Below are 27,939 nucleotides of genomic sequence, written 5' to 3'. Positions count from 1 at the left end.
TTGCTTCTTTAGGCTCTCCCTCCTATTTATTCTCTCCCCAACCACAATCAATGCCCTCACTGCCTCTCTCAGTGTTTTCCTCACTAGCCCTTCATGTAGTCTGCTGAATCTATCTTCCCATTCCTTTCTTTCCTGCTCTCTCTTGTGATTTTTCTATTGACTCTTTCTCTCAATCTTCTCTCTTTTTCTAGAATCTCTTCTAGCTAGCCTCTGTTCTATCTTCTCTGAACTTTTTATTTTTTTTCTCTCTCTAGCAGTCTTTTCCATAGTTGTAAGACAACTGAAACTTTCTCTTACCTGTGCATAGCCATTAGCAGCACCTGCCACTTTTCTTTGACTACTGTGCTTTTTCTCCAGTCCCAGAAGCCTACCACCATGGGGGCCTCCTGGAACTGGAGATATATCCTACAATTGTGGAACAAAGAAATTAGTACAATGTGGCATTCATGTCTCTGAACATTGTTGTCAATTCTTGTATGACAGGAAGTCATGCTGCATGGATCTGGTGGGTTTAACTGCTGTAGAGCAGACAATGACCCATGGACATCCACCACAATACCAGTACCGGAAAAAATGTTTCTGGTAAAAACTCCAGAAACATTTTTGTTCCTAAAATCAATGTCAAGGCATAAGAGAAATGCTTCAATTGTTTGTTTTTCTGTATTGCGCAGCGCGTTGTGTGCACTGACATTATACAACAAAACACAACTCAAGGCAAAATGTGCTAATATAATCTGTGGGATCTACAAATGTCCTACCACACAGCATTTCTACACTTCTACTGATAGCAACCTGCTTATGTATCTGGGCTATCACATGTGAAAGGAAAAGCTCCCTAAGCCCCCTAAGACACAAGGAAACACCAAGATTTTGCATTGCAAACAACCTACTGGGGCAATGCGGGCAGCTGCGGCATTTAGGCCAGGGCTCAGTCAGCAGCCAGGGAAACCTGCCAGGCCAAGACACTTCTCAAAACAAGGCACCTAGAATCCCAACAAAAGCCAAACTTTGGCTAAATCTCATATTTTCCTCATTTGTACAAAGGAAAATTCCAGAATCTGTAAAGGTCCATATAATTCATACCACCCAACATTCTTATGATTCTCCCAATAAAAACGCTAACCCAAATGTTCACCAAGTATTATACATTTAGTAAATTAATTACATTGAACCTCGTAACAGCAATTTATTTGCTACGATCATCAATTAGATACAGAAAGAACGGAATTTCAAAGGAGTCAATACATTTCAAAAAGCAGATTCATATTACACAGATGTTAAATTGCAATATATAACAAGCATTTGTAGTGCAATGGGTCTCGCATTTGCTCGAGTTAGAGCTATTAGCGTTGTAAACTCCTAACCGGACTTTTCTTGCCACATAAATTGAAAATGAAAAGTAAAACAGTTTCACATAAGCGAGCTGATTCAAAGTGCCACGGCATCAGCGTGAAGGAGCACACAAAAGGAAAAAGGAGTTCGCTTGGAGTCAAACGTATCAGCAAATGTGCAATTAGCCATGTAACAGGGGAGGTTTCCATGGCGGTAACTGAACCGCCCCAAGGAGGGACAAACGTAAAGCATTTACCAACAAAAATAAAGGATTTTTGAAGGGCAAACCCATGAACGAGTGATAGTGATGGGCGTGGTCAAAAGCCCAGAAACATACCAACACCCCGGAGAAGCAGTGCTTGCGCACTGCTATGTTCAACCTGAAAATCTGAAAGTGTTAGTCGATGTTCTGAAAAGATGTTTAGAGCAGCTAATTATAATGCAGATGCTTTCAGCCTCATATCCCCTGATGCACCAATACTTGCTTTAAGTAGAGGAATCCTGGGGGTGTGGACAAGATGGCGGCATGAGCGGACACCTAAAAAGGAGCTCCGCTCACGGCCCGCAACTATCCTACAAATTCAATGGTTCCAAATGCTAAAAAATTGGAGCAGACGTCGTCCTAAACACACAGGGAGCGCCGGTGCCCCCGAGGAACTCTGAGAACGAGACCTACACCGCGCGCGGACCGCCAACGAAGCTGTCAGACCACAGAGCGAGGTGAGCACAGGACTGAAGCCGCGCTGAGAGGCCGCCCTCTGCCTGCGCGAACCGCTGCCTGGACGGGGTCAGAGGAAGACTGAACGCCGCCGCACCCGAAACGAGGACGCCTCCGCGGGCACTCCGGGGAGAGGAGCGCACTCCGGCGCTGGGCCGCAAGACGGATCACCAGGCCAGGAAGAGGTGAGGAGGGCCGCCACAGTGGGAGTCGTGGGCCGCGGATGCCCCCCTCCACGGGGTAGCCTCCGCAGGGAGCAGGAGATCTCAGACGCTGCCGGCCCCCCTGAGTTGAGAGCCACCTGGAGCGCGAGCGTCGTCATCTACCTGAACACAAGGGGAACGCTGAGGTTCCCGCAAACTCACAAGAAAAATACCCGCTCTACACGCGGACTACCAAAGAGCGGGGCAGACGCGGGGCTGAGACCACACTAGGAACCGCCCAGCTGCCTGCGTGGATCGCTGCCTGGATAGGATCGGGGGATCCGTGCGCCACCGCGCCCGGGACAAAGACTCCCCCGCGGACGCTACGAGGAGGGGGACGCATTCCGACATTGGGCCAGTCAGCTCACGGTGTCGGAGCACCGGGGCTGGGACGAGCTGAGTGGGACCGCAGGGGCGGTGGGCTGCGGTCGTTCCACCCCATGAATCAAACACCGCAGGGAGGAGAGGATTGTGGGCGCTGCCGAGCCCGGCCCTGTGGGGACACAACAGGACCCCCCCGCAGTGAGACCTACCTGGGTGCGCACACTGCTCTCTGTGGTGCGTAACAACGAGAGGGGAGCCTGCGGTCCCGGTGGGCACCCGCCCCATTGAGAAGGGAGTCGGGACACTGTGACACTCTCTCAGAGACTGCGAAACTCCGGACAGGGACTACGAATGCCCAGAGCACGGCAGATATTCCCTACATTGCAGCCAACACGAAAACACAACAGGGAAACTCCTCTTCATTGCAGCGTAAAGCTCCCAGTGAAAACAAGATTTAGAAACTTGAATTTAATCCAACCACATACACCAAGCCTGGTGAGCTCGGCCCCGGCAGACACTGTGGAAGGGCCCACGACCTACACTCCCCAGGAGTAAAACTGAACGTAAGCAACATCAAAACTCTACTCAAGTATTTATAAACTGCAATTACATGCCACGGCCCGGATAAGAGGATAGAACGCAGCCCGCTACCCAATTACAGTTTTTGCGCAACAAGAACAATAATACAACCTGCTCTCCTAGGCCCGCAAGTAAAACATGGTTAAACCAAAGCCCCCAAGAGGACAATTTGAAGCGGGCTCCAAGACTCCACCACCAGAGTCGAATATGGACACTGCAACTGTCGCCCTACACACAGTGACCGAAACCCTGACTACCCACTCCATTAAATTTCAACAAAGTCTTGCAAGCTGTGCTGGAAACCAAAACCTCCCTGGAAGCAAAAATAGACTCGGTGACAGCGGAAGTCAACATCCTCAGAGCAGAACATCGTAAACTAGCGGAAAGGGTTACCATTAACGAGGCGACCATTAAAACGATCCATCCCGATGTCAAGGACCTGAAAGCCCAGCTCCAGCGTCAAGAATCCGAAATAATAATGCTGCAAAAACGAGCTGAGGACGCAGAGGGTTGCTCGCGCCAAAACAACATTAGATTCTTGGGGTTCCCGGAACGGATAGAATTTCCAGATGCAGAAATATTCCTGGAGCGCTGGTTAAAAAAGACCGTACTAACACAAAACGCTTCGCCTTTACTATCAGTGGAACGAGCTCACCCGATACCAGGAGGCACGCCGTGACCGGGGCACCTCCTCGACCATTGATAGCGATATTCTTGAACTACAGAGACAGAGACCAGATCCTACGGGAATTCCGCACCTCGGGCCCTGTGGACATAGAGAACGCGCAAGTCACAGCCTACTCGGACTACACAGCAGAGGTCCAACGCAAGCACAACACATTCACCAAAGCAAAACAAATACTACGAGATAAAAACATATCCTACTCCCTCATGTTCCCAGCCAGACTACGCGTGGTGGACGGCAGTAGGACCCACATTTTCCCGACCTCCGAGGATGTGGGGACATTGATGCATGCAAAAGGCTTTGTGGACCCCGTCGCTGAACAGGTTGAACAAAAAGACTGGCACACCCCCCACACCCCCGCAGGGAAAGGAGGACAGGCCTAAGATCCAAGTCACGCCCGTCTAAACTACAAGCAGAGGCTCAGCAAATACAAGCCATAAAAGACACTAATATGTTCTCGGCCCAACGCTCAACAATGAAACCAGTGTAATAGGCTCAGACTCACGAAAAAGCAATAGCAGTCCCCCCTCATCGCCTATGCTTTCGGGCCCGACATTTACGCCACGCACGGCTAACGATCTCTAAAGATTATATATGTAACCACTAAAAAATTGCAAACTCTTTGAATTCTGCACTATGAGACCATAAACGGTCACTACTCTAGGCTCACCCAAACTAATAATAACTGTGACTACACACACCAGGTGCTCCGCACGCATCCACCGGCTCTACCTGAAGGCACACCTGGATGGTATCATTAAAATGAATCTCATACTGTAGATAGCATGACTTTGCCCCAAAAACAGGAAAGTTCATAAAAAAAATGAAAACATCCGAATGGGCCGATCTCGTGAGCCACCTCCATCTCGGCTCTGCCCCCAACCCAAAAGAGAGTTACCGCATGGACCTCAACCAAAATACTGCTTAAGTTGGCACCAGTTGTGCCTGGTTAAATCTAATATTAGTAAACTGTCTTCTCTTTCCTTTTTCTTCTTCCTCTCTTTGCTCAACACTGTCACCATTATGCCTCAGACTCTGCTGTGCTCGCTGGGTGGCGGCGGATGGGGACCAGGGGGTGCGGATGGAGGGACACGCTGGGACTACATTCAAAGTGCGCCCTGCCCAACATATAATAACAAAATACAATGGTGTCCTATAATATAATAACATGGAACGTAATAGGACTGGCGAACATAAATAAGAGTGGCAGAATATATGCATATCTCAAGCGACACAATATACATATGGCCATACTTCAAGAGACACACTTATCCGCACATGAGCTGAACATTATCAACAAAAAGTGGTCAGGCACAATACACAGCACCAAAACGTCCACATATGCAAAAGGGGTCCTAATCTGGATCGCTCCCGGGGTACCGTATCTGCTTAATGAAACGCAGATAGACACAGACGGCAGATACGTCTACCTGAACGGCGAGCTAGATGGCAGACAATTAGCCATAACCGGCATTTATGCACTCAATACAGGCCAGGGCGAGTTCTACAAGGCTACATCTAAATTGCTAACACACGACCTATCAACGCCCATTATATGGAGAGGGGATTTTAATGGTGTTCCGGACGTATCATTAGACAGATCCCATCTCCCATTGGAGAGTACACACAGCAAGAGAATATCTCGGACATCAAAATCCTGGATCTTAGAGAGGAGACTACACGATGTATGGAGGGACCTACACCCAACAGCTAGAGAGTACTTCTTCTATTCCCCGGTACACCAACTACACACGCACATTGATCTAATACTATGCATGGATGCGATCACACACCTAATTCACAATGCCTCCTACATGGCTAAGACCCTGTCTGACCACTGCCCACTGATAGCCACACTAAGATGGGGCAGACAACATACATGTATCCCCACATGGCGACTACAGCCCACATTGTTACAAGATCCCCCCTTTCGCAAAGAAATAGCAGATAATATTGAAACCTACTTTAAAACTAACACAAGGTCAGCATCAACACGTGCTATAGAGTGGGACGGGCATAAGGTAGTGGTGAGAGGCATGTGCATGGCAATAGCAAGCGGAGTCAAGCGCATACTGACCTCAGAACTCCGTGACATCGAGAGGAACAAACGCACAGCAGAATGCAAACCAGCGCTGCAAGGCGACGGTAGCAATGACATGTCCATTCTTCAAAAGTAATGGAACGAAGTTGAGTCCCGCCTGAGAAAATTTGATTACCGCCACTACACGAAGCGCCTCCACATGAAAGGAGACCGCTCTAGTAGAATGCTAGCATGGCTGGTGATAGGAGAACAAAAACGTGCTCCTACTAAGGCCATCTGCCTCAATACAGGTACAATAGTCAACACACAGACAGAAATCAATGACGCCTTCAGACACTATTACGACACCCTGTACAGGGCAGGACCTCCCCCATCGCCGGAACAGTTAAAATACTTTCTCCAGTCTTCTCAGCTGACTCGCTTAACAGCGAATCAAATACTAGAGCTGGACAAACCCATAGAAATAGACGAAATAAAACAAGCCATGCAACAACTAGCCCACAATAAGGCTCCAGGGAGAGACGGACTCCCAATCGAGTACTACCAGTCCTTTCCGACCCAGACATTGGCTCCTTATCTATCAATGATTCAGGAGGCATATACCATAGGGCGACTACCCAACTCTTTACGAGAGGCATTAATAGTAGTCCTTCACAAGAAAGATCGGGACCCTCTGGATGTCCATTTATATCGCCCATTATCCTTGTTGAACACAGATTGTAAAATACTGGGGAAAGTACTGGCGAATCGCCTCCTTCCAATAATCTCCACCTTAATTCATCCAGACCAATCCGGATTCATACTAGGATGCAATACCTTCATTAATATTAGAAACCTGGTACGTTTAATAGCTTGGACTCCGGGAACTGACAACACCCGACCGGCGGTGTCTCTAGATGTTGAGAAAGCGTTCGACACATTGGGATGGCCATTTCTGATGGCCACGCTAAGGGAAATGGGATTCGGCAAAGTGTTCACGCTCTGGATATCAATTCTGTATGCTGATCCAAGGGCACGAATCAGGACAGGTGCGACCATATCTGAGGAATTCATGATAGGGCGAGGCACCCGACAGGGCTGCCCATTGTCACCACTCCTTTTTGCACTGGCAATAGAACCTTTCGCAGCTAGACTGCGTAAATAGGGTATACCCGACGGAGAAAGCTATCGCATTATCTCCCTATACGTGGATGACGCATTAATATTTCTTTGCAACTACCCCAAATTCCTACCTGACCTGCTACAACTACTGAATTCTTTCGGACAGCTATCTGGGCTCAATGTGAATTGGGCAAAATCATGCCTGTTCCCAATGAGACCGCAATCGGACCAAAAAGACGAAGCAGACCTAAAAGAAGGAAATCTAGAACGAATGATAAGATCAGTAAAAAGCTCATTGCCCTTCTGGTGCTCCTTGCCACTTTCATCGATGGGTAGAGTCGCAGTGGCTAAGATGATAGTTCTCCCCAGACTATTATATTACTTTACCGCACTACCACTAGTGCTACCGAAATCTCTCTTTACACAATTGACAAGATTACTGACCGACTTGATTTGGGGAGGGAAATGACACCGAGTAGCCTTAGCCAAAACATATCTTCCTCTAGAGAGGGGAGGGATGGGGGCTCCGCAGTTCGAAATATACTACGCAACGGCACACATACACTGCATCATGACATGGTTCCAAGATCCACACGGTCCAGAGAACAGCACTCTAAACACAAACATAGGGCATTCAGATGTACTGAGGTGGCTCCTTGGTCGCGAGGCCACCCCTCAACACAATAACATATTGCTAAAAACAGCTGAACGCATATGGCGCCGGTATGTAGATACGGGAGCATGCGCCCCATTATACTCACCCAAAATACTACTACAGACCATGCCAGGAGCGGACAAACTGTGCGGTAGATTAGACCTGTCAATCTGGGTCACAAAAGGTGTCCAGACGGTGGGGGACCTCTTTTCAGATGGACAGCTCCTCTCATACGAGACATTAGCAGAAACACACAATCTGGGCAGCGGCAAATTCATTGTACATGGGGAATTACAGCGGTTGAAACAAAATGCATGGAGAAGCAGTAATAAAGAACCACAAACATCACCGGTTCTACACAAACTATTCCAGGGCTCGGGAACACAATCAGGTATCTCTTGGCTGTATAAGGCTTTACAAGCCAACCCAGAAGTAGCACAACCACAGGCTAAGATCAAATGGGAAGAGGCCCTACACACACCTCTGAGTACGCAAGCATGGTCCATGGCACTCACAACCACACGCAAGATATCACGCAATGCCCGCTTCCGATATGCACAATTCAATTATCTACATCAAACATACTTAACGCAAGCCAGAATACAACGCATGTTCCCGCAAGCAGGATCTGATTGTCCAAGATGTGGTCGCTCATCAGCCGATTTCTACCACATGACATGGGACTGCTTACCGTTGCTCCGCACATGGCAAGATATTACCAAGCAGACCGCGCTCTGGACCGGGCTGCCTCTACCCCCGAACCACCGATACTTGCATTCAGGGAATACGCAAAAGACGCAGTAAGGATAAACAGAAACACAGATGCGCAGACCTGGCGTTCATTATATTAGAGCGACTTATCGCAACACATTGGAAATCACCAAGGGCCTCCTAGCTTACGCCATTGGATTTCGGATTTACTACGATGGGCCACAGCGGAGACACAAGCGCTACACGCACTATGCGATAGGAGAGTAGTAATTAAAGGAATAGAAGTATGGGAAGCTTTCATAGAACAGCTGGAAGAGAAAGATGATACCCGCCCCCACCGAACTGCACGCGCAGCATCAAATCGAATTACATGATTATTACCCAATAAGGTCGACAACACAACTATACCAGCACAATGACCCACCCAGACACTGAAAACACGCGAAAGCATGGATAAATAACTCAGCTGCAATACATAGAGCTTCACAGATCTCTCATACCCCATACTATTCTCCCCTGTTACAATACAAGTTCAATGATTAAATGCCCCTCTACCTCCCTGATCGTTTCTCCCCCTGTCCCACCTCTCACTCCCACGATCAATAGAACCCCACATATTTCCCCAAGGTGACTTCTTCTTTTTTCTCCCTATTCTTCCTTTCCCTCCTTAATGCAATTAAGAGTGAACCATTAACTCGTATTCATTTTAAGTTTGAATAAGCAATTAATCTGTTAATGCACCATGATGGGTGCAGGAGCGCCTAAGGCAAATATCGTAACTTGTTGCATTATTATGATCATGCTTGTAACCACTGCACTACATATAACAAAGTTAATAAACAGATTAAAAAAAAAAAAGTAGAGGAATCCTCAGTGTGTTAACTTTGGCAGGGTAATATAAATATTAAACCATTTGTGAAAGATAGAAATTCTGTTATAGCAACCCTTAGTGACACAGCAGGCTGTATTGGGCTATTTCAGATCCACACTACTACTAGTTAGGGTATTTGCAGCCCTCTGCAGCAGATACATTAACTTAACAAACTATCTGTCTCCTCCAAACATAATAAGGATCTCTAGAGCAGATACATTATTTTACCAAGCTATATTTCATAACAGGCCAGTGTAGGTTGGAGCATGTCAGTCAAATGTAAGTTGTACCTTACCTGTGAGCACAATTGGTTAACCAAAGAAGAATGCAATATTTGAGTCTGGAGTTTCATGATTAGACATTGCTTCTGAATGGCTTGTAAGTATAGGTAGTGACAATCACTTATGTATCAGGATTAGGTAAGGTCACGAAAGTTGCAGGCTTAAGAACTACATGACTCAATGTTGTGTACAGTTGTGCAAACTTTTCATACCGCAAATTCTTGTTTGTCATGTGAAAGTTGAGGAGGTAGTTCAGGTAATGCCATTGAATTCCTGGCCTCTCAGCTGTAAACTAGTGTTGGTACCACCTTTTACATAATCTCCTCATGCACAACATTGTGGCTTCCCCCATGGGTCATCATATCCCCTCTATTATTCAGCATCTACCTAACTACCTTCCCAAACTCCCTAAATCATTCAGTTTCACCAGTTACAACTATGCAGATCACATCCACATCATTTAAAATAAATGGTGTGGTTGACATCTACAATGTAAAACTTGATGACTGCTTTTGGGCCCTAAACACATATATAATGAATAACCATCTAAAGCTCAATACTGCTAAACTACAGATTATGCTCGGCGGGCATGTGCATAACACCGGCCTTCAACCATATGGCCTAAATAACTTGAGGTCCCTCCAAGTATATCAACAAGAGTCAGAAACCTAGGGTAACCATGGATTCAGACCTATATTTTATACTACATGTGACTAATTGGATACATACAGCAAGAAGGGCAATGTCCAAGGCACTTTGCATTGACCACAGTGCCTCCAAGGAAAAGGACCACTATACCTACAAATTAAATTCAAGCAATGGAAACAAAACAAGAAATTACACTCCAAGCTTGACCCACTTATCATATCACCTTACCGAAACAAATCGGTAGGAGGCACTGCTTTCTTTCAAGCCACCATGCTCTGGAACTAACGCCCAAGCCCATCTGAAGTATCAAGGAGCATATACACTTCAAAAGACAGTTGAAAACAAGGCTATTTCCAAACAACTGCATCACAACACATTCCGACAACAGAACGCAGAAAAATAGTCACACCCTCAAGCTCAATCTTCAGCTTACAATCCACAGATTGGGAACAACCAACCTCCAAACTAATTTTGACACACAGGTAAGTTAAGGAGGGCTGACCTACGGTTTACCAGAGAATTATATAACTATGTAATTGAATAAATAACATCTCAGACACACACTAATAACACTCAGCAGTCACCAGACAACTGTAATTCACACCTCTTACATTCTCATAAGACTTATCTGCTGCAAGGATTTCCCATCGCCATTACTGTGCAACCACACAATCACACTCAGATATGGAATGACAATGCACATCCCAGCAAATCTCTCCATTTCTCTCACCCTCCGCCTATGCCCGCTTAGGCCCACAACTATACACAACATTTCGGATTGGACAACCCAGTGCAGTTACCAGCTAAGCAGAATATAGTCATAAGAAGTACCATAAAGGGAAATGTAGTCTTGTTCAAGTGTACTGAAAAAACATAAACTGCGTGTCCGTGTCTCTCACATCTCATTATCCACCACTGCTATGCGCTACATCCCATAACACAATTACTGTACCTCTGTGGTCATCATGTATAACATGGAAACACTTGCCTCATAGAATCACAAAACAAAAGACAACATCCTTCCAACCACACACCACCTTATATGGTATAGTTTGACATCCATATATGTAAGAGCTTTACTTCCACACAAAGGTAGTAAGTGCTATACAAATGCTGCAATACAATACAATATTTATCATTTGTGCATCACTGTGATTTATTTTGATCTTATTGCAATCTTTGTTTCCATCATACTTCAAAATTATCAAACTAAAGGTGCTTCAGTTCTGCTTTTACAAGTGCTGATGTATGTTGTAATATTTGTACAGTTCTCATTTAGAGGTATTTACATTTTTTATGTATTAAAAACACACTGACATCCTACCTACAGTCTTTGTTTTTTCACTCCCTGTACACACTGCCACTGAAATTATGTGGTTCTGCAGTAGCAGCACTTTAGATATAATTATGAATTTGTGGATTAGCCACAAAATCCATAATTTGCTGCATAACCTACAGATGTTAACAAACACTTGTTTTATAAAACGCTGAAACCTGTGCTGCTGCAAAGTGGAAGTTCCTTTGCAAAGATTGACTGGTCGCCTTTCAGTTACTTAAAGCGGTATTTGGGTGTGGAACTGTTTCTAATTAATTGAAACATTTGCCCAAACAGTGCTAAACATGTGTCAAGGTTAGGGGTGGGTGGAATTTTTTATTCCGCCGGTGGCACTGGAGTAATTTAGTAAATCCGCGTTACTCATTTAAACACGGAATTACTATTTAATTCTGCTGTCCCACCAGCGGAATTAAATCAGCTCTGTAATTTGTTTTATACAATGTTGGAAGAGGGGGCACTCCCTCTCAGTTCAAACATTAATCTGCAGTGATTTAAACAAAGAGAGACTACTCCCTCTTCCAACCCCGTTTTAAACCACTACAGTGCAGCACATGCCCCATGGTGCCTTTACATATGTATGTAAGGGTACGGACAGGTATGCACTGCACTGGAGTCCACTGCATACAGCTCTGTGTCCTTACACAAGTATGTAAGAGCACCAAGGAGTATGTCCTGGAATGGATATCCCTTGATGCCCTTACATACTTCTGTAAGGGCTCCCAGAGGTATGCACTGCACGTCGGTCTATGCCCTGCACAACTCTGTGCCTTTACATAGGTATGTAAAGGCACTGAGGGATATGCACTGGAGTGGATACCCCTCGGTACCCTTAAATACTTATGTAAGAGCACAGAGTGTACACAATGCACTGAAGCACACTGCATAACCCTCTGGGCCCTTACATGAGTATGTAAGGGCGCCAAGGTGTATGCACTGAAGTGGATAACCCTTGGTACCCATACATACTTACATAGGGGCAACCAGGGGTATGCACTGCACTGGAGTGCACTGCATACCCCTTGGTGCCCTTACATATGTATGTCATATCCTTGGGTGCCCTTACATATGTATGTAAGGGCTCAGAAGGAGTATGCAATGGAGTGGATACCTCTTGGTGCCCACTCTGCCCCTTTGCGGAATTCCACAAAATTATAACGTAATTCCTCGGAATTCCTCAGAATCAAAATCTGCCAGTTCCACTCACCTCTAATAAAAATGACAAAATAATGACGTAATACTATCCCAAAATGTGCTGCTTTATGTAGTGTAATATGTGTTTTCTTGCTGGATAATTTAGTCAAACTTGTGCATTATTTGGGCCTTCCCTGCAGCAAAATTCCAGTGGCCCTGCCTGTACCGCAGTGAGATTTTCACCTAGGAGCATATTTACAAGCCATTTGTGCCACCGGTGCATCACTTTTTATGACGCACCGACGCCGCAGAGTGCAGACCCATGTCTACAAGGCCACGCAAAGTCACTCTGCGTGGCTTTTCAGGGCCTCGTATATATATAGTGTAAGGCAACGCAACACAAGTCCCTGTGTTGCCTTACACTGCATCAGGGGTGTTCCATGGGCATTGCGGTGGGTTTTCCCATTCAACACCCATGTGTTTTGGCGCATTCATAAATTTACAAGGTTCTGTCAAAATGCGTCAAAACCGAAAGCCTCCCTAGGTGAGGCGAAATATCTTTATTTCTCCTTTTTTTTTCCCCTTTATATGTGTGTTGCATTCTGCAACTCACATATAAAGATAAAAAATCTCCATGAATTGTTTTTATTCAGGAAGGTATTCCTTCCTGCACAAAAATAATCCTGCCAACAACGCACGCACCTTTCCACCATGGTGCAAGGGTGCCTGCGTTAGCGCTAGGCACCAAATTGTGCGCAGGCTGAATGGACAGGAATGCATTGTAACTTGTAAATATGGTGCATTCCTTCCCTTTCAAATTGGCGTACAGCAGCGCAGCAAAAAGGCTTGTGGGGCTGTCCTATGCCAATTTCTAGTAACTATGCCCGATAGTTCACTTCACAAAATCCTCTCACTTTTCAGCCACAGAAAACAATTAAGCAACATCACATTACAAAAATAAGCAGCAATTTATCGGACATCGCCTGACAATTAAACTCTGTATTTGAACATGCAAGAAATGTAACAAGATAAAAAGGTATTTCTTGCACCTTCTGAACTCCAGCACGCTTTTTTATGATTAGGTTGCATGCATTCGAACTTATTATGACCTGGCACGGCCCTCAAATGCTCCCCAAACTCACCAATGCCCTCCCCCCTGTGGCTACGGCCCTTGGAATTAACATAAACTTCTAGTCATAAAAGATGGAAGAAGCCTACCACACTGTGATTTTAGTAGACAGACATCCATTACAGCTCACCTCTCATTTGGAATCCTTTAAACAGAGTAACTGGGGACAACATAAAAAGACACCACGGGAGACGCAAACAATACCTGGGAATCTGCAGGGGGAGAAGAAATCGTGGGAGCATTCAGCTCACCCCCCACCTTATGCATCTGGAAAGAGGCTCAGTTTGTTGTGAGGAGACAAAGTCAGATTTACCACCATCTGCAACTAGAACTTGCTTCGCTGTTAAAATCTGGTAGCAGTTTGCTTTATGGTGAATTAGGTCATAGCTGCCGATTCCTCTCTTTGAAAGGGTACAGAGCTGGTCTGCCTGCCTCCAAATGAACAGCTTGGTGTGCTCCCCAGTGACAGGCTGTCATTTAGTCATTACCATCATTTGGCTTGATCGTCAGTGGCCATTGACTTATCAGATTCAGTCATTTTTACAAGCAGAAAAAGGAAAGTAGAAGGTAAAAATGGATATCTGTCATAAGTGCACTAAGCCTTTGTCGGAGGCTGGCCTGGTTTGTAGTGGGTACCTAAGGTACTTGCACCTTATACCAGGTCCAGTTATCCCTTATTAGTGAAATGTAGACAGTGTCTACAAGTCAGGCTCTCTTGGGGTAGTGTTGACGAGCAGCCAAGGCCTGAGTACGAGACATGCAAAGCTCATGCAATACCACTGTAGTCACACCGTACTCACACGCATGAAAGAAAATACTCAGTGTTACGAAAATAAAGGTACTTTATTTTGGTGACACAAATGCCAAAAATACCACAGAGACTATACTCCCTAAGGAGGTAAGTAATACACAAATTATTTACACTAGTATGCAGAAATAGCTGTAAAAACAGTTAGAAAACAGTGCAAATAGTGAAAATCACAACAGTTAGAAATGGACCTAGGAAGAACACAAACCATATACTAAGAAAGTGGAATGCGAAAGTCGGTTTCCCACCTAGGCAAGTGTAGTGTGTAGAGGGGCACTGGGGTATTGGAAAACACCCAAGGTAAGTAAGAGAACCCACCCCAGAGCCCAGGAAAGCAGGAGTAAATCACAGTAACTTTCCTAGAACACACAAGAACACAAGCAAGAAGATTGTGCAAGAACCAAAAAAGACTGCAAGACACCAACAATGGATTCCTAGACCTGAAGACCTGTAGAAGAATGGGACCAAGTCCAAAAAGCACAGAAGAGTCCAGGGAGAACAGGAGCCCCTGCTAACCCAGATGAAGGTGCAAAAGAAGAACTACCGGTGAAAAACAACAGTCAGTACTGCACCCAGGGAGACAGATGCAGGTTCCTGGTTGGTGCAGAAGATGTCCCATGTCAGATTGATGAATGCAGCCTGGTTTGTGTTGCTGGATTCTGTCAACAAGCCTTGGCACATGCAAAGCTCGCGGTTAGCGGAAAATGGCGCTGCCCGGGACCAGGAGGGACCTGGTGGACCCTATCTAGAATGGGAAGTCAGAGTGGGCCCTCAGCAACTCAGAAAGCCCTCAGAAGACCAGGAAGCGTGCACAGGAGTCCCACAGCATGGGGACAAAGAAGGTGCAAAAGGAGGCCCACGCAGCACTACTCAAAAGGATCCCACGCCGCCGGAGAACCACGCAGGAGGCTGTGCGTCGCAGGAAGAAGTGCTGGGGGCCGGATCAGCAACGGTGCATGAAGAAGTTCGTGGAAGGATGCCGACAAGCCTTGGCAACTGCAAAACAGGCGGTGCACAGGGGTACTGTCTTGTGTGGGAAGACAAGTTCTTACCTCCACCAAAGCTGGACAGTTGGACATCAGGACCGTCGGGACCACTTCAGTCCACCACCTGTGTTGCTGGATCCACGCACTTCTTCAGGAGAGTGGATCCAAGCCACCGTTAGTTGCTGCAGAGGGGTGCCTGCTGAAGCAGGGAAGTGACTCCTTCACTTTAAGGGAGATTCCTTTGTTCTTCTGGGGCAGGCTGAAGACAGACAGTCCTTGGAGGATGCACGACCTGGAAACAGTTGCAGTTCCTGGAAGGAGCTGAAGACGCAATGTTGCAGAAGTCATCTTTGTTGCAGTTTGTAGAATTCCTGGAGGGTCCAGATGCAGTTTCTTCGGTAAGAAGGTGAAGTAAAGGATGCAGAGGATTCCTGCTGGAGTCTTGCAATCCGAATCTGAAGAACCACCCAAGGGAGGGAACTGAAATAGCCCTGAAAGGGGGACTGGTCAGCTACAGAGGTAAGCACCTATCAGGGGAGGGCTCTGACATCAGTTCGCGCCAGAGTGGGGACTGGGGGTCCCTGAACAGATGTAGGCTGGATTATGCAAGGAGGGCACCATCTGTGCCCTTCAAAGCATTTCCAGAGGCTCTGGGAAGCTACCCCTCCCATGCTTGTAACACCTATTTCCAAAGAGAAAGGTTGTAACACCCCTCTCCCAAAGGAAATACTTTGTTCTGCCTTCCTGGGCTCGAGCTGCCTGAGCAACAGGAGGACAGAAACCTGTCTGTGAGGTGGCAGCAGCTGGGGCTGCCTGGAAAACTTCAGGAGGCTGTAATGGCAGTACTAGGGGTACCCTAAGGAGCCCTTAGAGTGCATGGAATCATACAACCAATGCTTGCAAAAGCCTTGGGGTATGATTCCAACATGTTTGATACCAAACATGGCCATATTCAGAGTTAACATTGTGAAGCTGGACGTAGGTGGAGACCTATGTCCAGAGGATGCGTAATATGGCGTCCCCGCACTCACGAAGTCCAGGAAATTGGTCCTGGAGGTCGTGGGGGCACCTCTGCTAGTGCAGGGGTGCCCTCACACACAGGTACTCTGCACCCAGCCTTTAGGGCTGGAAGGTCTGCAATATGGGTGACTAATAAGTGACCTGGTGCAGTGTAAATGGCAGTGAAAGGGTGCATGCACCATTTCACACAGGCTGCAGTGGCAGTCCTGTAGAAGCCTTTGCATGGGCTCCTTATGGGTGGCAAAATAAATGCTGCAGCCACAGGGATCCCCTGGAACTCCAATGCCCTGGGTACCTAGGTACCATATACTAGGGATTTATAAGGGGGGACCAGTATGCCAATTTTGGGTGAAATACTGGGTTACCAGTATGCAGCGACACAATTTAGATGAGAGAGAGAGCATAATCACTTGGATCCTGCTAACCAGGACCCCAGTGAACACAGTCAAACACTCCAACATCAGACAGAAAAGTGGGGGTATCCATGCTAGAAAGAGGCTCCTTTCCTACAGCCTTTAGCTCATGCAGTGTTCAGATTTACAGCCTTCTTTTGTTCCCATAATGTAGAAACGTGTCATAAATATAACAATAAGTATATATTTGATATATAAATGAAAAAGAAAAAATGCCTGTTCAAAATTGTATGTATGCATGTAAGTGGATGTACAGAGAGCAGACCCGGCTACAAAGCACTGGAGAGATGCACAATATTAGACAAAAAGAGGAATACATTATAGTGGGTGGATGATCGGTGCATAAAGAGTGTAGTAGTAGTTTTAAATATGAGTGGAGGAGAAACAGACAGAAAAGGAGATGGAGGTCTCAGTGCAAGGTACATAAAGAGAGGACTGTGACAGGAGACAGATAAGGAAATACTTTAGATCGTAGGGTTATCTAGAAGTCACATTGATTAGATTGTGTGAAGATCAGGATTTTGAGCTCTTTTCATCATTCTTGAATTCTGTAGAGAATGAAACAAAAGTGAAGATGGATTTGCACATGTATCTGACTAACAAGCACTATGCAGCAATTGGTATAACCATTTCTAAAAACATTACAGTGAATCAATACAATTTAATTTTTTAAACAGCTGAAATCAATTGAATTATTAAAGGGTAATGCTATAAAAATCCATCTTAACTTTTATAATGTGATCTAGACAGATCACTGACAGTTAAGGGCACAATAATAAAAACAGTTTATATAGATGTGAGTTGGCTGACCCTAACCCATAGACAACACAGATCAAACAAATGTAGATAAGGGTCCCATGTATGAAGACATTCAAAAGATATGGAGTCAGCCAAGCCTTGCCTCAATTCCCCACTTTTCCGAGAACCTTAAATGTTTTTTTTAGGTTTAACCTACTAGAAAACTCATGCTCTATTGTTGCGAGGCACAATGTGGCCTATTATGAACATACAAGGGCATGAACCCTGCCTATTGCTTAGCATTGGTTGGCTTTCCATGTAACTCATTTGCTTGCTTATTATTTATTTCTCAGCTTGTCAAGCTTGTGTTTGTGCCTCCCATAGAACATTGCCTTTTCACAATTTCTTTCACTGGCTGGCCTTTCAAGTTCTACAGCTTTTTTTTAAAGCACTGCTGTTTTTCCTTTGCGTGAAGCACTCTATTAAAATGCGTGTGTTTTTGAGCCACCTCTGTGTACGTATCTCTCCTGTACTCTTTGTTGTCAGGCAGCTTCTCCCCTCTCTCCTCCCCTCTTGCCTGTGTACTTCTCTCCCCATTGCTTCCCCCTTCCTGCCCCCTACATGTTGTTTCCCTAAACACCTCTGTTCAGTTCTTTAAATGGAAATATAGAGGTGCAGGTACTCATTCTTTAGAGTACCTGTTTGCTCCAGAGAAGTGCAGGTACTCTTCTATTAAATGTATTGTAGCAGTGATGAAAAGTGCAGGGACTCTGTCTTTCAAATGAAAGAATGCAGGTACTCAGTATCGGACAGTACATGCACATTTCAAAGCACTGCTCATGTTGCTTGTGCCTCTGCCCTCTCGTGTTCCTTCACCCCTCGCCCTCAACACTCCCCATGTTCCTTCGGGATTCGCCCCCACGCTTCCCGAGATCCCTCATCGTTCACACAAATCTCCCCCCTCGCTGCTCCGCAAACATTTAGCAAAGACAACAGGTCACAAAGTTGAGACCTATAGGTTTTGAAGATGCGTGTTCTGGTGAAACTGCAACACCATAAAGACGTTTATTTGTCCACAGCTCTTCTAAAACACCCGAAATTATTGCCTAGTACTGCACTATTCGAATCCTGCGACTCAGTGAAGCATCTGACTCAGAACGGAATCAAGGAGGTTTAATTTAAGCATTAGAAGTAAGCCAGCCTTATAGATGTAAGTTAGGGCGCGCTTTGTATTCCAGAAATAAGCGCTGTATCTTACTATTATGACTCTCCTGCCCAAAACTCACATGCTCTTACCGTGACTTGAACCATGCCGAGATCCCGGACATTGGAAATGAAGGAGAACAATCACAGGTTTCTACTTTAAAAAGCTGCAATGAAAGCCATAAATCATCATCACCATGATAAACGCTAGTCCCCAAGCATTCCAATCACTAACAAACTACTAACCGTCCATCTGAGCAACAGTTGGAGAGGATTAAATACCCGAAGGAAGTCTCCCTCTGATCCTACTTACCCCGCCTTTCTCCTATGGTACGCAAACCTTGCAGCTTTGATCGACTTTAATCCCCTTCTGTGTGTCTCGGAGCAAAAACCTGGCGGGTCACCAAGAAGGTATTATTCAGGCTCTGTTCTGCAACAGGTCATAGACTGAGGTAGCCTTCTAAAGAGTGTAAAACCTGATTGCCTTTAAGCACATATTGAGTGATTCCTGCCTTTGGGATTGTTAAACCTGGCATCCTTGTCATATCCCTCCTTGTCTTTTTGCCTTTGCCACTGCTGATCACTGCTAAAGTGCAAGTGCTCTCTGTGCAAGCTAAATGTGTAAATTGGTTTTTTCATGATTGGCATATTTGATTCACTAGTAAGTCCCTAATAAAGTGCACTAGAGATGCCCAGGGCCTGGAAATCAAATGCTACTAGTGGGCCTGCAGCACTGATTGTGCTACCCACGAGTAGCCCTATAAATATGGCTCAGACCTGCCACTGCAGTGTCTGTGTGTGCAGTTTTAAACTGTCAGTTCTACCTGGCAAGTGTACCCACTTGCCAAGCCCAAACCTTTCCTTTTTTGTACATGTAACGTACCCGTAAGGTAGGGCCTAGGTAGCCCCATGGACAGGGTGAAGTGTATGCTAAAGGTGGGACATGCACTGATAGGTTTTACATATCCTGACAGTGAAATACTGCCAAATTTGGGTTTCAATGTTGCAAGGCCTATCTCTCTTATAGGTTAACATGGGGACTGCCTTTAAATATATTTTAAGTGCAGTTTACCACTGGGAGCAGATAGAGATGTGGAGTTTTGGGTCTCTGAACTCACAATTTAAAAATAAATCTTTTGGCAAAGTTGGTTTTTAGACTGTCAGTTTGAAAATGCCACTTTTAGAAAGTTGAAATTTTCTTGCTTAAACCATTATGTGCCTCTGCCTGCTCGTGTATTCCAAGTCTAGGTTAGACTGACAGTTGGGCTGTTGTGAATTCCCTCTAGACAGTGACACAAAGGGACCTGGGGTGTAGCCTGCATATCCTGATGAATCTCCTGGGCTACAGTGGGGAAGAAGGAGCTGACACACTTGAAAGGGCTGTGCAGTCTCCAACCCCCTGGTGTGTGTATGGGGCCAGGCCTGGGCAAGGCAGAATTTTGTGAACAACAGAGCCTTTCCTTTGAAGCAGTGTTTCCTGCTGGAGTGCGACGACCCCGAACAACCCTGCAGGCACGACGCCACCACAGCCACGCTGAAGTCCACGACTCTGTGTGCCATGTCACCGACTTCCGTGACACACCAGTTCAGCTGGTGTTCCGTGATTCTTTCAGGAGTCGTCTTCCTTCGCTCGCAGGTGTTCCCAATTCAGCTGGTGTTCCGTGATTCTTTCAGAAGTCGTCTTTTCAGTGCAATGCTTCATCAGAGCTTCCCTCTCTGGAGCGGATTACTTTCACAGTGGCTGGAGAACTTACAAGCAGTATTCCATCTTCCTTAAATAATCGAAACATTCCAGGAGAAGTTGGTTCGCGAATAATTCCCCTCTTGTCTCCATGTTTTCAGCCTTCTTAAGGTTAGTGACATTTTGGTGCATTTTGAAAGACATTCGTCGATGCTAAGAAACCTGTGATACAAAACTAATTTCCAAAGACAGCTTGAGAAGTATTTTTAAAAGCAGCATTGAAATTAAGTGTTGTGAACTCCTGAAAGAATTGCTCGATATCTATGAGAACTTAAACGTTTATTCTGATTGTTTTGGAGCAAGTCTATTGTGTGAAAACGAATAACAAAAGACAAATTCATAAGTTAGATTTTATAACGATTTTGTTGAGAGTTACAAAATCGTGCTTAATAGTTGAGCAATGGAGCGCTAATAATTATTGTGACTTTGCTGAAAGACTAGGTGAATGCCCAATCAAATTATAATAATTATTGCTATTTTTCTGAAAGACTCTGTGATATTTGTAGTTCTTTTTTTTTTTATTTGCTTTTGGTCTTAGAATTCCTGCACCAAGCCCTGAGGCAACTTTCCTAGAACAACAGTGATGCTCCTTCGTGAACCAGTGTTTTGTTTCTCTTCCCTTTCCAAATCCCTGTTCCCTTTCCCCCGGAGGCCATTCGCTCGTTCCCTATTCATTTCAGATACAAGAGAATAGTGTTTAGGGGTGACGGTTTTATTCTCTTTGCTCCCGCAGGACCTGGAATTCAAATGAGTGGACATGGTCTTGTCAATGCCTCACCTCCACTGCTCCACAGCAAGGACCTGACGCCTCGCACAGATGCCTCCGCTCCTCTGCTCCACAGTCCCAGAACCGCCACGCACCGGATCCAGCAACATCTTGATCCCTGACTCTGTGCAACGGCTTGTTTCCTCATTTTCACAAGGTACTGTACCTGGGAGTTCATGCGACTCCGTGTGAGGCGCCATTGGCATCAGATTGTTGGGAACGACTTGGTCAGGACACCATGACATCACCAAAATGAAGCCTTTGTGTTTCTAAGGCCTATATTGAAGTTTCATTTTTTTAAATTCATAACTTTGCTTGTGTATTTTGGATTTGTGTCATTTTGGCCTTGTTTGAGTTAGATAAATATTGGGTATTTTTCTAAACTGGTGTTGTGTCCACTTTGTAGTGTTTTCACTGTGTTACTATGTGTGTGTTGGTACAAATACATTACACATTGCCTCTGAAATAAGCCTGACTGTTTCTGCCAAGCTACCAAGGGGGGTGAGCAGGGGTAATCCTAGGTGTGTATCTTCCTTACCCTGACTACAGTGAGGGTCTCTGCTTGGATAGAGTGCAGACTGACTGCCAACCAGAGACCCCATTTCTAACATTGGTGATTGGCGGTTGGGACTGAACTTGTATTTGTACTTGGCATACAGTGTTTGGTGCACACTACTGTCTTCAGTGCAGACCATCATGTGACAACATACTACATGTTTTTTCACTGTCGATTTTTTTTCTGCTTCCTTTTTGTTTTTCTCTTGGGACCCCTCTGACTTTTTGGATTTTTGGAACTGTTGCATCTTTATTGAACCTCAGCCACAAGCATGTCTCAATCTGAGGATGCACCAGCTGTTGCTACAAAGGTTGTGTTTGAGTAGGAAAAGCTGTAGGAGTACAGAGTGGCTCAGCTTAAACAACGTTACAAAGAACTTTCCTGCCCAATCGAAAGCTCCACTAGGAAGAAGGAGCTGCAACAGGTGCTTTGGGCCTGGTTGGCAGCTAAGGAGGCTGGGGGGCACACAAAGGAGGAGAATGTGGATGAGGAGGTGCAGACCGTATACAATGTTGTGTTGGGTAACCCTGACCTGCCTGGGGGGCGGGCCTACAGGGCAGGCAGTAGTGTTTCTTCCAGTGGTCTTACCCCTGAGGAGTTGCAGGACTGACAAGCAGAGAGGGTCCACCAATTTGAACTAGAAACACCTAAAATGGAGATGGAAGAGAGAAGATTAGCCACAGAAGAGAAAACAATGCTTTTGGTTCATGAGTTAAGCTTGAGGGAGCTAGACCAAAGGAGACAGTCCAGCAGAGATGGTGGCAGCAGTACCTCATGGCAGCCTGGGAGGAGGGTGCACATACCAAAGAACTTAGTGAAGGATTACAAAAAGGAGGATGACATCTATCTGTGGTTTAAGGGGTATGAGTCAGCTCTCCACATGAACATGATCTCTAAAGCACATTGGACCCGGGTCTGTGAAAGCACTTTGAGGTAGAGGGGAGGAACACCTTGACATCCTTAGGGGATCCTCAGGGACTCACTTATTCTATCATGAAGGAAGCCCTACTCACCAAATATGGTCTTACTCCTTAGCAGTACCAAGAAAAGTTTAGATCCTATAAGAAAAAGGAATCCCAAACTTGGATGAAATGTGCAGAGTCTTTCTGCAGGTCACTGGATGTTTGGGTGAAGGGCAGTAAGGTGACCACCTAAGAGGGGCTGTACAATTTGCTTGGGAGCACTTGTATAGTATTTGTTTTCAAGAGCTGCAACAGCACCTAATTGACAGCAAGCTGACTGACCCCAGGAAGCTTGCTCAGAAAGCGGACCGGCGGGAAAGCACCAGGGTCCAAAAGAGGTATGGGGGAGACTCCGCCAAGGGTGGTCAGGGTCCCCATTAGAAAAAGTGGGGGAGTAAGGGTAAACAGGGGGTGTTCTTTAAAGGGCCCAAACCTAGTTCCCAGGATAACTATTCCCAGCCCCCCAGTGAGAAGAAACCATGGGTCTCTACAAGGAAACATGCAGAGAAGGGTTCCTGCAAGTTCTATGCATGTTACCAGGTGGACACAGGCACCCACTGGTACTTGGACACAGGGTTTGGGCAGTGTAGCACTTGGGGAGGAGCCGTTACCAGGAGAAGGGTGGGAGCCAGCTTAGATTACCCTTGTCTCACTAGGGGAAAGTGAGATGCTCCAGAGGAACCTCGTGCCTAAGAACACTTTGAAGTACAGGCAGTGGGTGACCATCAATGGACAGAGGATGGAGGCTCTGAGAGACACGTGAGTCAGTGTGACTGCTGTGAGGTGTCACCTGGTGTCTCCTCTCTGGTGACGTTGGGAGGGGGACCTGTGGGGATATAAATGCAGTGTTATTGTTTCTGTGTGTGTCATCTTGTGCATGGGTGTGTTGCCCTGTATGGTTGTTATTGCCCTGGCAGCTTTGCCTTGTGTGAGTAGTGATTTTGTGGGCTAAGTGATTCTCTTTAATGTGCATGCTTTAGAGATGGGTGTCCATGCAGGTCTGTGAGGGGTGTCCATGCATTGGTGCTGCATGCAGGGCTTGGTATTGGGATGAGTGGGTTGTGGTGGTGGGGTATGTGGGAAGTGGTGAAGTGACGGGAGTGAGGGTACGGGTGGGGGTTTGTGATGGCATGCAGGTAGGGGGGGTGATAGTAATAGAGATTTGATTTACCAGAGTCCAGTCCTCCTCCTACTCCTGCCAGGCGCTCAGGATGCATGACTGCCAAGACTTGCTCCTCCCATGTTGTTAGTTGTGGGGGAGGAGGTGGGGGTCCACGCCAGTCCTCTGTACAGCTATTTGGTATCTTGCTGCTGTGGAACGTACCTTCCCCCGCAGGTCGTTCCACCTCTTCCTGATGTCATCCCTTGTACTTGGGTGCTGTCCCACGCCGTTGACCCCGTCCACGATTCTCCGCCATAGCTCCATCTTCCTAGCAATGGACGTCTGCTGCACCTGTGATCCGAATAGCTATGGCTATACCCAGATGATTTCCTCCACCATGATTAGCTCCTCCTCAGAGAACCTGGGGTGTCGTTGCGGTGCCATGGATGTATTGTGAGTGGTGTGGGTGAGGGTGTGTGGGGTGTGTGATGTAGTGAGCGTGGATGGTGTATAGGTGATGGTGGTGTGTGTTTGTGGTCTTGTCTGTGGTTTTGCTATCTCTCTTGTGTCACTTGAAGGGTTGTGGGTAATGTGAGTGTGTGTTTTATAGTGGTGTGTGGGTGTGGTGTGTGTATGTGTGTGTAGTTTGAATTGTCCTATGTGGTATAGTTTTGTTAGGTTGTGTGTATTTTGAGCGCGGCAATATGTACAGCCAATGGTTTAGTGTCACTGAATGTCCGCTGCATAATAATAATGTTGTGGGTGTAGTTCTGTTGACGTAACGGTGTGGGTTTTGCTACCGCCAGCTTATCACTGACCTTTGGTCTGGTGGACTTGTGTGTGTGGCTGTATAGTGACAGATTGTTATTTGTGGGTCATAATATGGGTGGCGGTAATCCACTGCAGCAGCGGTATGTTGGCGGCAGTCAGCATGGCGGTAAGTGGGATTTACAGCCAATGTCATAATGAGGGCCATAATGTCGACAATGACAAGCAAGGCAGGCCAAAGTAAGAACAACAGAGCTATACTTTGAATTTAAATTGAAGCCAATCATCAAATTACTTACAATAGTCATGATCTGAATGAGCATCCCAGGAGTCATTAAACGGAAAGGACCCCAAGAAAGAGGCCACATCGTCGGATGTTAAATCGATGACGGGATGGGCAGATGGGTCCAAGGAGCAGTAGTGCACAGAAGTCTCTTGTGCAGGTGCGGCCGCAGTAGTATCATCCTCCATGGTGTAGCGGGCCAACTCAGTGAGCACGGAAGGCTCATAGGAGGCCTTGCGAATCAGCCTTAGTCTCAAGGGGCACGGTTGTGAATGAACTCTCATCGGGAACATCAGCAGTTCTTGGTCCATAGGAGGCACCAGCGTAACAGCAAGGCACACTGTCGGCAAGTATTTGAAGAGGCACCATATGTAGTGAAAGACTGTTTGCACGCACCATAAGAGTGGTCGAAATGTCAATGACCAATCATGCTCAAATTCCATCAGCAAGGGAGCATCGAAGATCTAAACCATGCGTTCACGGCACAGTTGAGCTGGTGGCAGCGGCTCCATTGCTATGGTTAGCTGAAAAGACACAACCACCGCGAATCAGAAGAAATAGCAGCAGTATCCAGCAAATCAATGGCAAAATAAGTGGAAAGCCACCAAACACACTTGAAAAGAGTGAATGGATGGCCGATGGGATGACTCCGAAGATAGTCTGTAAGATGGACACAAATCCGGATCCAACAGCACTAAAGAAATGTACAATCCCGGCTGTGCTTGAGGCGTTGAAAATTCTGGAAACCAATTCTCCAAAGTGCTTGGGGAAGTTGGCATTTAATAGGGATTGTATCTCAGCTGCTGATCTTGCAATCTGCAGAGCATAAGTCTCTCTGGCTGATGTCAACGCTAACCTGTTTTTGAAACAGTAGCACCTTTAGTCTGCTCAGCTTGTCATAATTTACATTAACAGTATCAATGTAAGGCCACATGTCTAATACATTTATCTCTCGTTTGGAGGGGAATAAAACATGTCCACAACATGTAACGATCTTAGAGACTGAAATAGCGCAGGCAATTCCTGGTCGCATACCGCAGCAACTTTGGTCGCTCAGCACCACATAACTTCCATTCGAAAGTACATGAAATGCCGGTTGAATCAAAGGGACGGGAGTACCTTTCAGAAAACAAGCCAAGTTTGCCACCCCTGCATTGCAAAAGCCGTGAAGGGACACCTGTTTGCAAATCATGGAATGACTAACAGTAGTCTTAAATTTGCTTCCGCTAAGAAAGACCTCTGTTTCCCCGTTCAGACATTTGTAATCAAAGGGCAACTCCCACTCTTCCTTAATATAGCTATCGCCCAGTCGCTCGTACCTGCGCATGGCAAGATGTTTCATGCATTTCGAAAAGCGAAAGTAGAAAAGGACAGATTAACGATGTCATGTAGGAGCCATACTGTTGAAGGACTCTCTGCAACTGTGAAAGGCAGCTTTTCTAATGCCTCAGCATGGAGCATGGTGAAACTCGCTTCCCTTTTAGCCATTGTCTGGCGTTCCTTGGATAAATTAAAAGCAGTGAACAATTCACTACTGTTACTATACTTCCATGGAATTCGGCCATTTTTCAATGTCTGTAACGTCCAACCTAACTGCACGATGGAACGGCAGCTGACTTTGCCCATGATATAAACGGGACAGGTCTGTCTGAATGATATTTATTGCAGATGACACTATATTGGTCAGTGAATAAATTATGTTGGACCATGTATTCATGCCGTTATCGACAACAGCTAAAGCCTTTTCTATGTTTTCCTCATCTATTTGCCTTAAAAGTGCAGCAGCTTCTATCTGAGAAAGCTTCCAGATCTCGTTGTACATAGCATATATGAATCTTTAAGAGTGTGGCTTCCTAGGACCTAGCAAAAAGTCCTGCAAATCTACATCTTCAGAAAGAGTGTTAAGATGTTCTTTAACTGCGGCTAACGTGTTAGACTGAACCCATTGCTGGCACAGCTTACCTACACTATGGGGGTCATTCTAAGTCTGGCGGGCGGCGGAGGCCGCCCGCCAGACTTCCCCCTCCGAAATACCGCTCCGCGGTCGAAAGACCGCGGAGGGTATTCTAAGTTTTTCCCTGGGCTGGCGGGCGGTCGCCAAAAGACCGCCCGCCAGCCCAGGGAAAAACTCCCTTCCCACAAGGATGCCGGCTCGTAATCGAGCCGGCGGAGTGGGAAGGTGCGACGGGTGCTGTTGCACCCGTCGCGTATTTCACTGTCTGCCAAGCAGACAGTGAAATACTTGTAGGGGCCCTCTTACGGGGGCCCCTGCAGTGCCCATGCCAGTGGCATGGGCACTGCAGGGGCCCCCAGGGGCCCCGCGACCCCCCCCTACCGCCATCCGGTTCCCGGCGGGCGGACCGCCGGGAACTGGATGGCGGTAGGGGGGGGTCGGAATCCCCTCGGCGGCGCAGCTAGCTGCGCCGCCTTGGAGGATTCAATAGGGCGGCGGTACACTGGCGGGAGACCGCCAGTGTTGCCGGTCTGACCGCGGCTTTACCGCCGCGGTCAGAATGCCCTGCGGGGCACCGCCGGCCTGTCGGCGGTGCTCCCGCCGACCCTGGCCCCGGCGGTCTAAGACCACCGGGGTCAGAATCACCCCCTATATGTTGTAACTATACCTGTGTGTTGACCTGAGATAAAGTGAGGGTCTGGCCGACTAATCTTGAAACCCCTTGAGGAATTCAAAAAGCTGCCTGACATCCATTGGTGTCAATTGGCAAGATTAACCACCTGCCGCGACTGGAAAGTGAAGAATTATAAGTACCGGCCTGAACCTTTTCATTTAGCTCTTCCTCTGTGACATTCAGCAAGGATTGCCAATCGATAAACTTCGCAGGTGTGGCGA

General features: G+C 46.4%; 1 protein-coding gene across 2 annotated transcripts in view; it reads right to left on the bottom strand.

Moving 5' to 3' along the window:
• TMCC2 (transmembrane and coiled-coil domain family 2) overlaps window positions 1–27,939 on the bottom strand; it is a 647,328-nt gene that overhangs the window by 240,509 nt on the left and 378,880 nt on the right. Inside the window, exon 1 of one of the 2 annotated variants that reach the window (XM_069238538.1) lies at window positions 19,007–19,160. The exons of the other annotated variant lie outside the window; for it this stretch is intronic. Within the exon in view, the coding sequence (XP_069094639.1) occupies window positions 19,007–19,021 (15 nt within the window). The 5' untranslated portion in view covers window positions 19,022–19,160. Of the gene's footprint in view, window positions 1–19,006; window positions 19,161–27,939 lie in introns of those variants that run through there. 2 annotated transcript variants of the gene reach the window in all.

This window comes from Pleurodeles waltl, chromosome 6, assembly GCF_031143425.1.
Source record: "Pleurodeles waltl isolate 20211129_DDA chromosome 6, aPleWal1.hap1.20221129, whole genome shotgun sequence".
Lineage (NCBI taxonomy): Eukaryota > Metazoa > Chordata > Amphibia > Caudata > Salamandridae > Pleurodeles > Pleurodeles waltl.
Note: the sequence above shows the minus strand (reverse complement) of the source record. Positions and strands in the feature narration are given on the sequence as shown.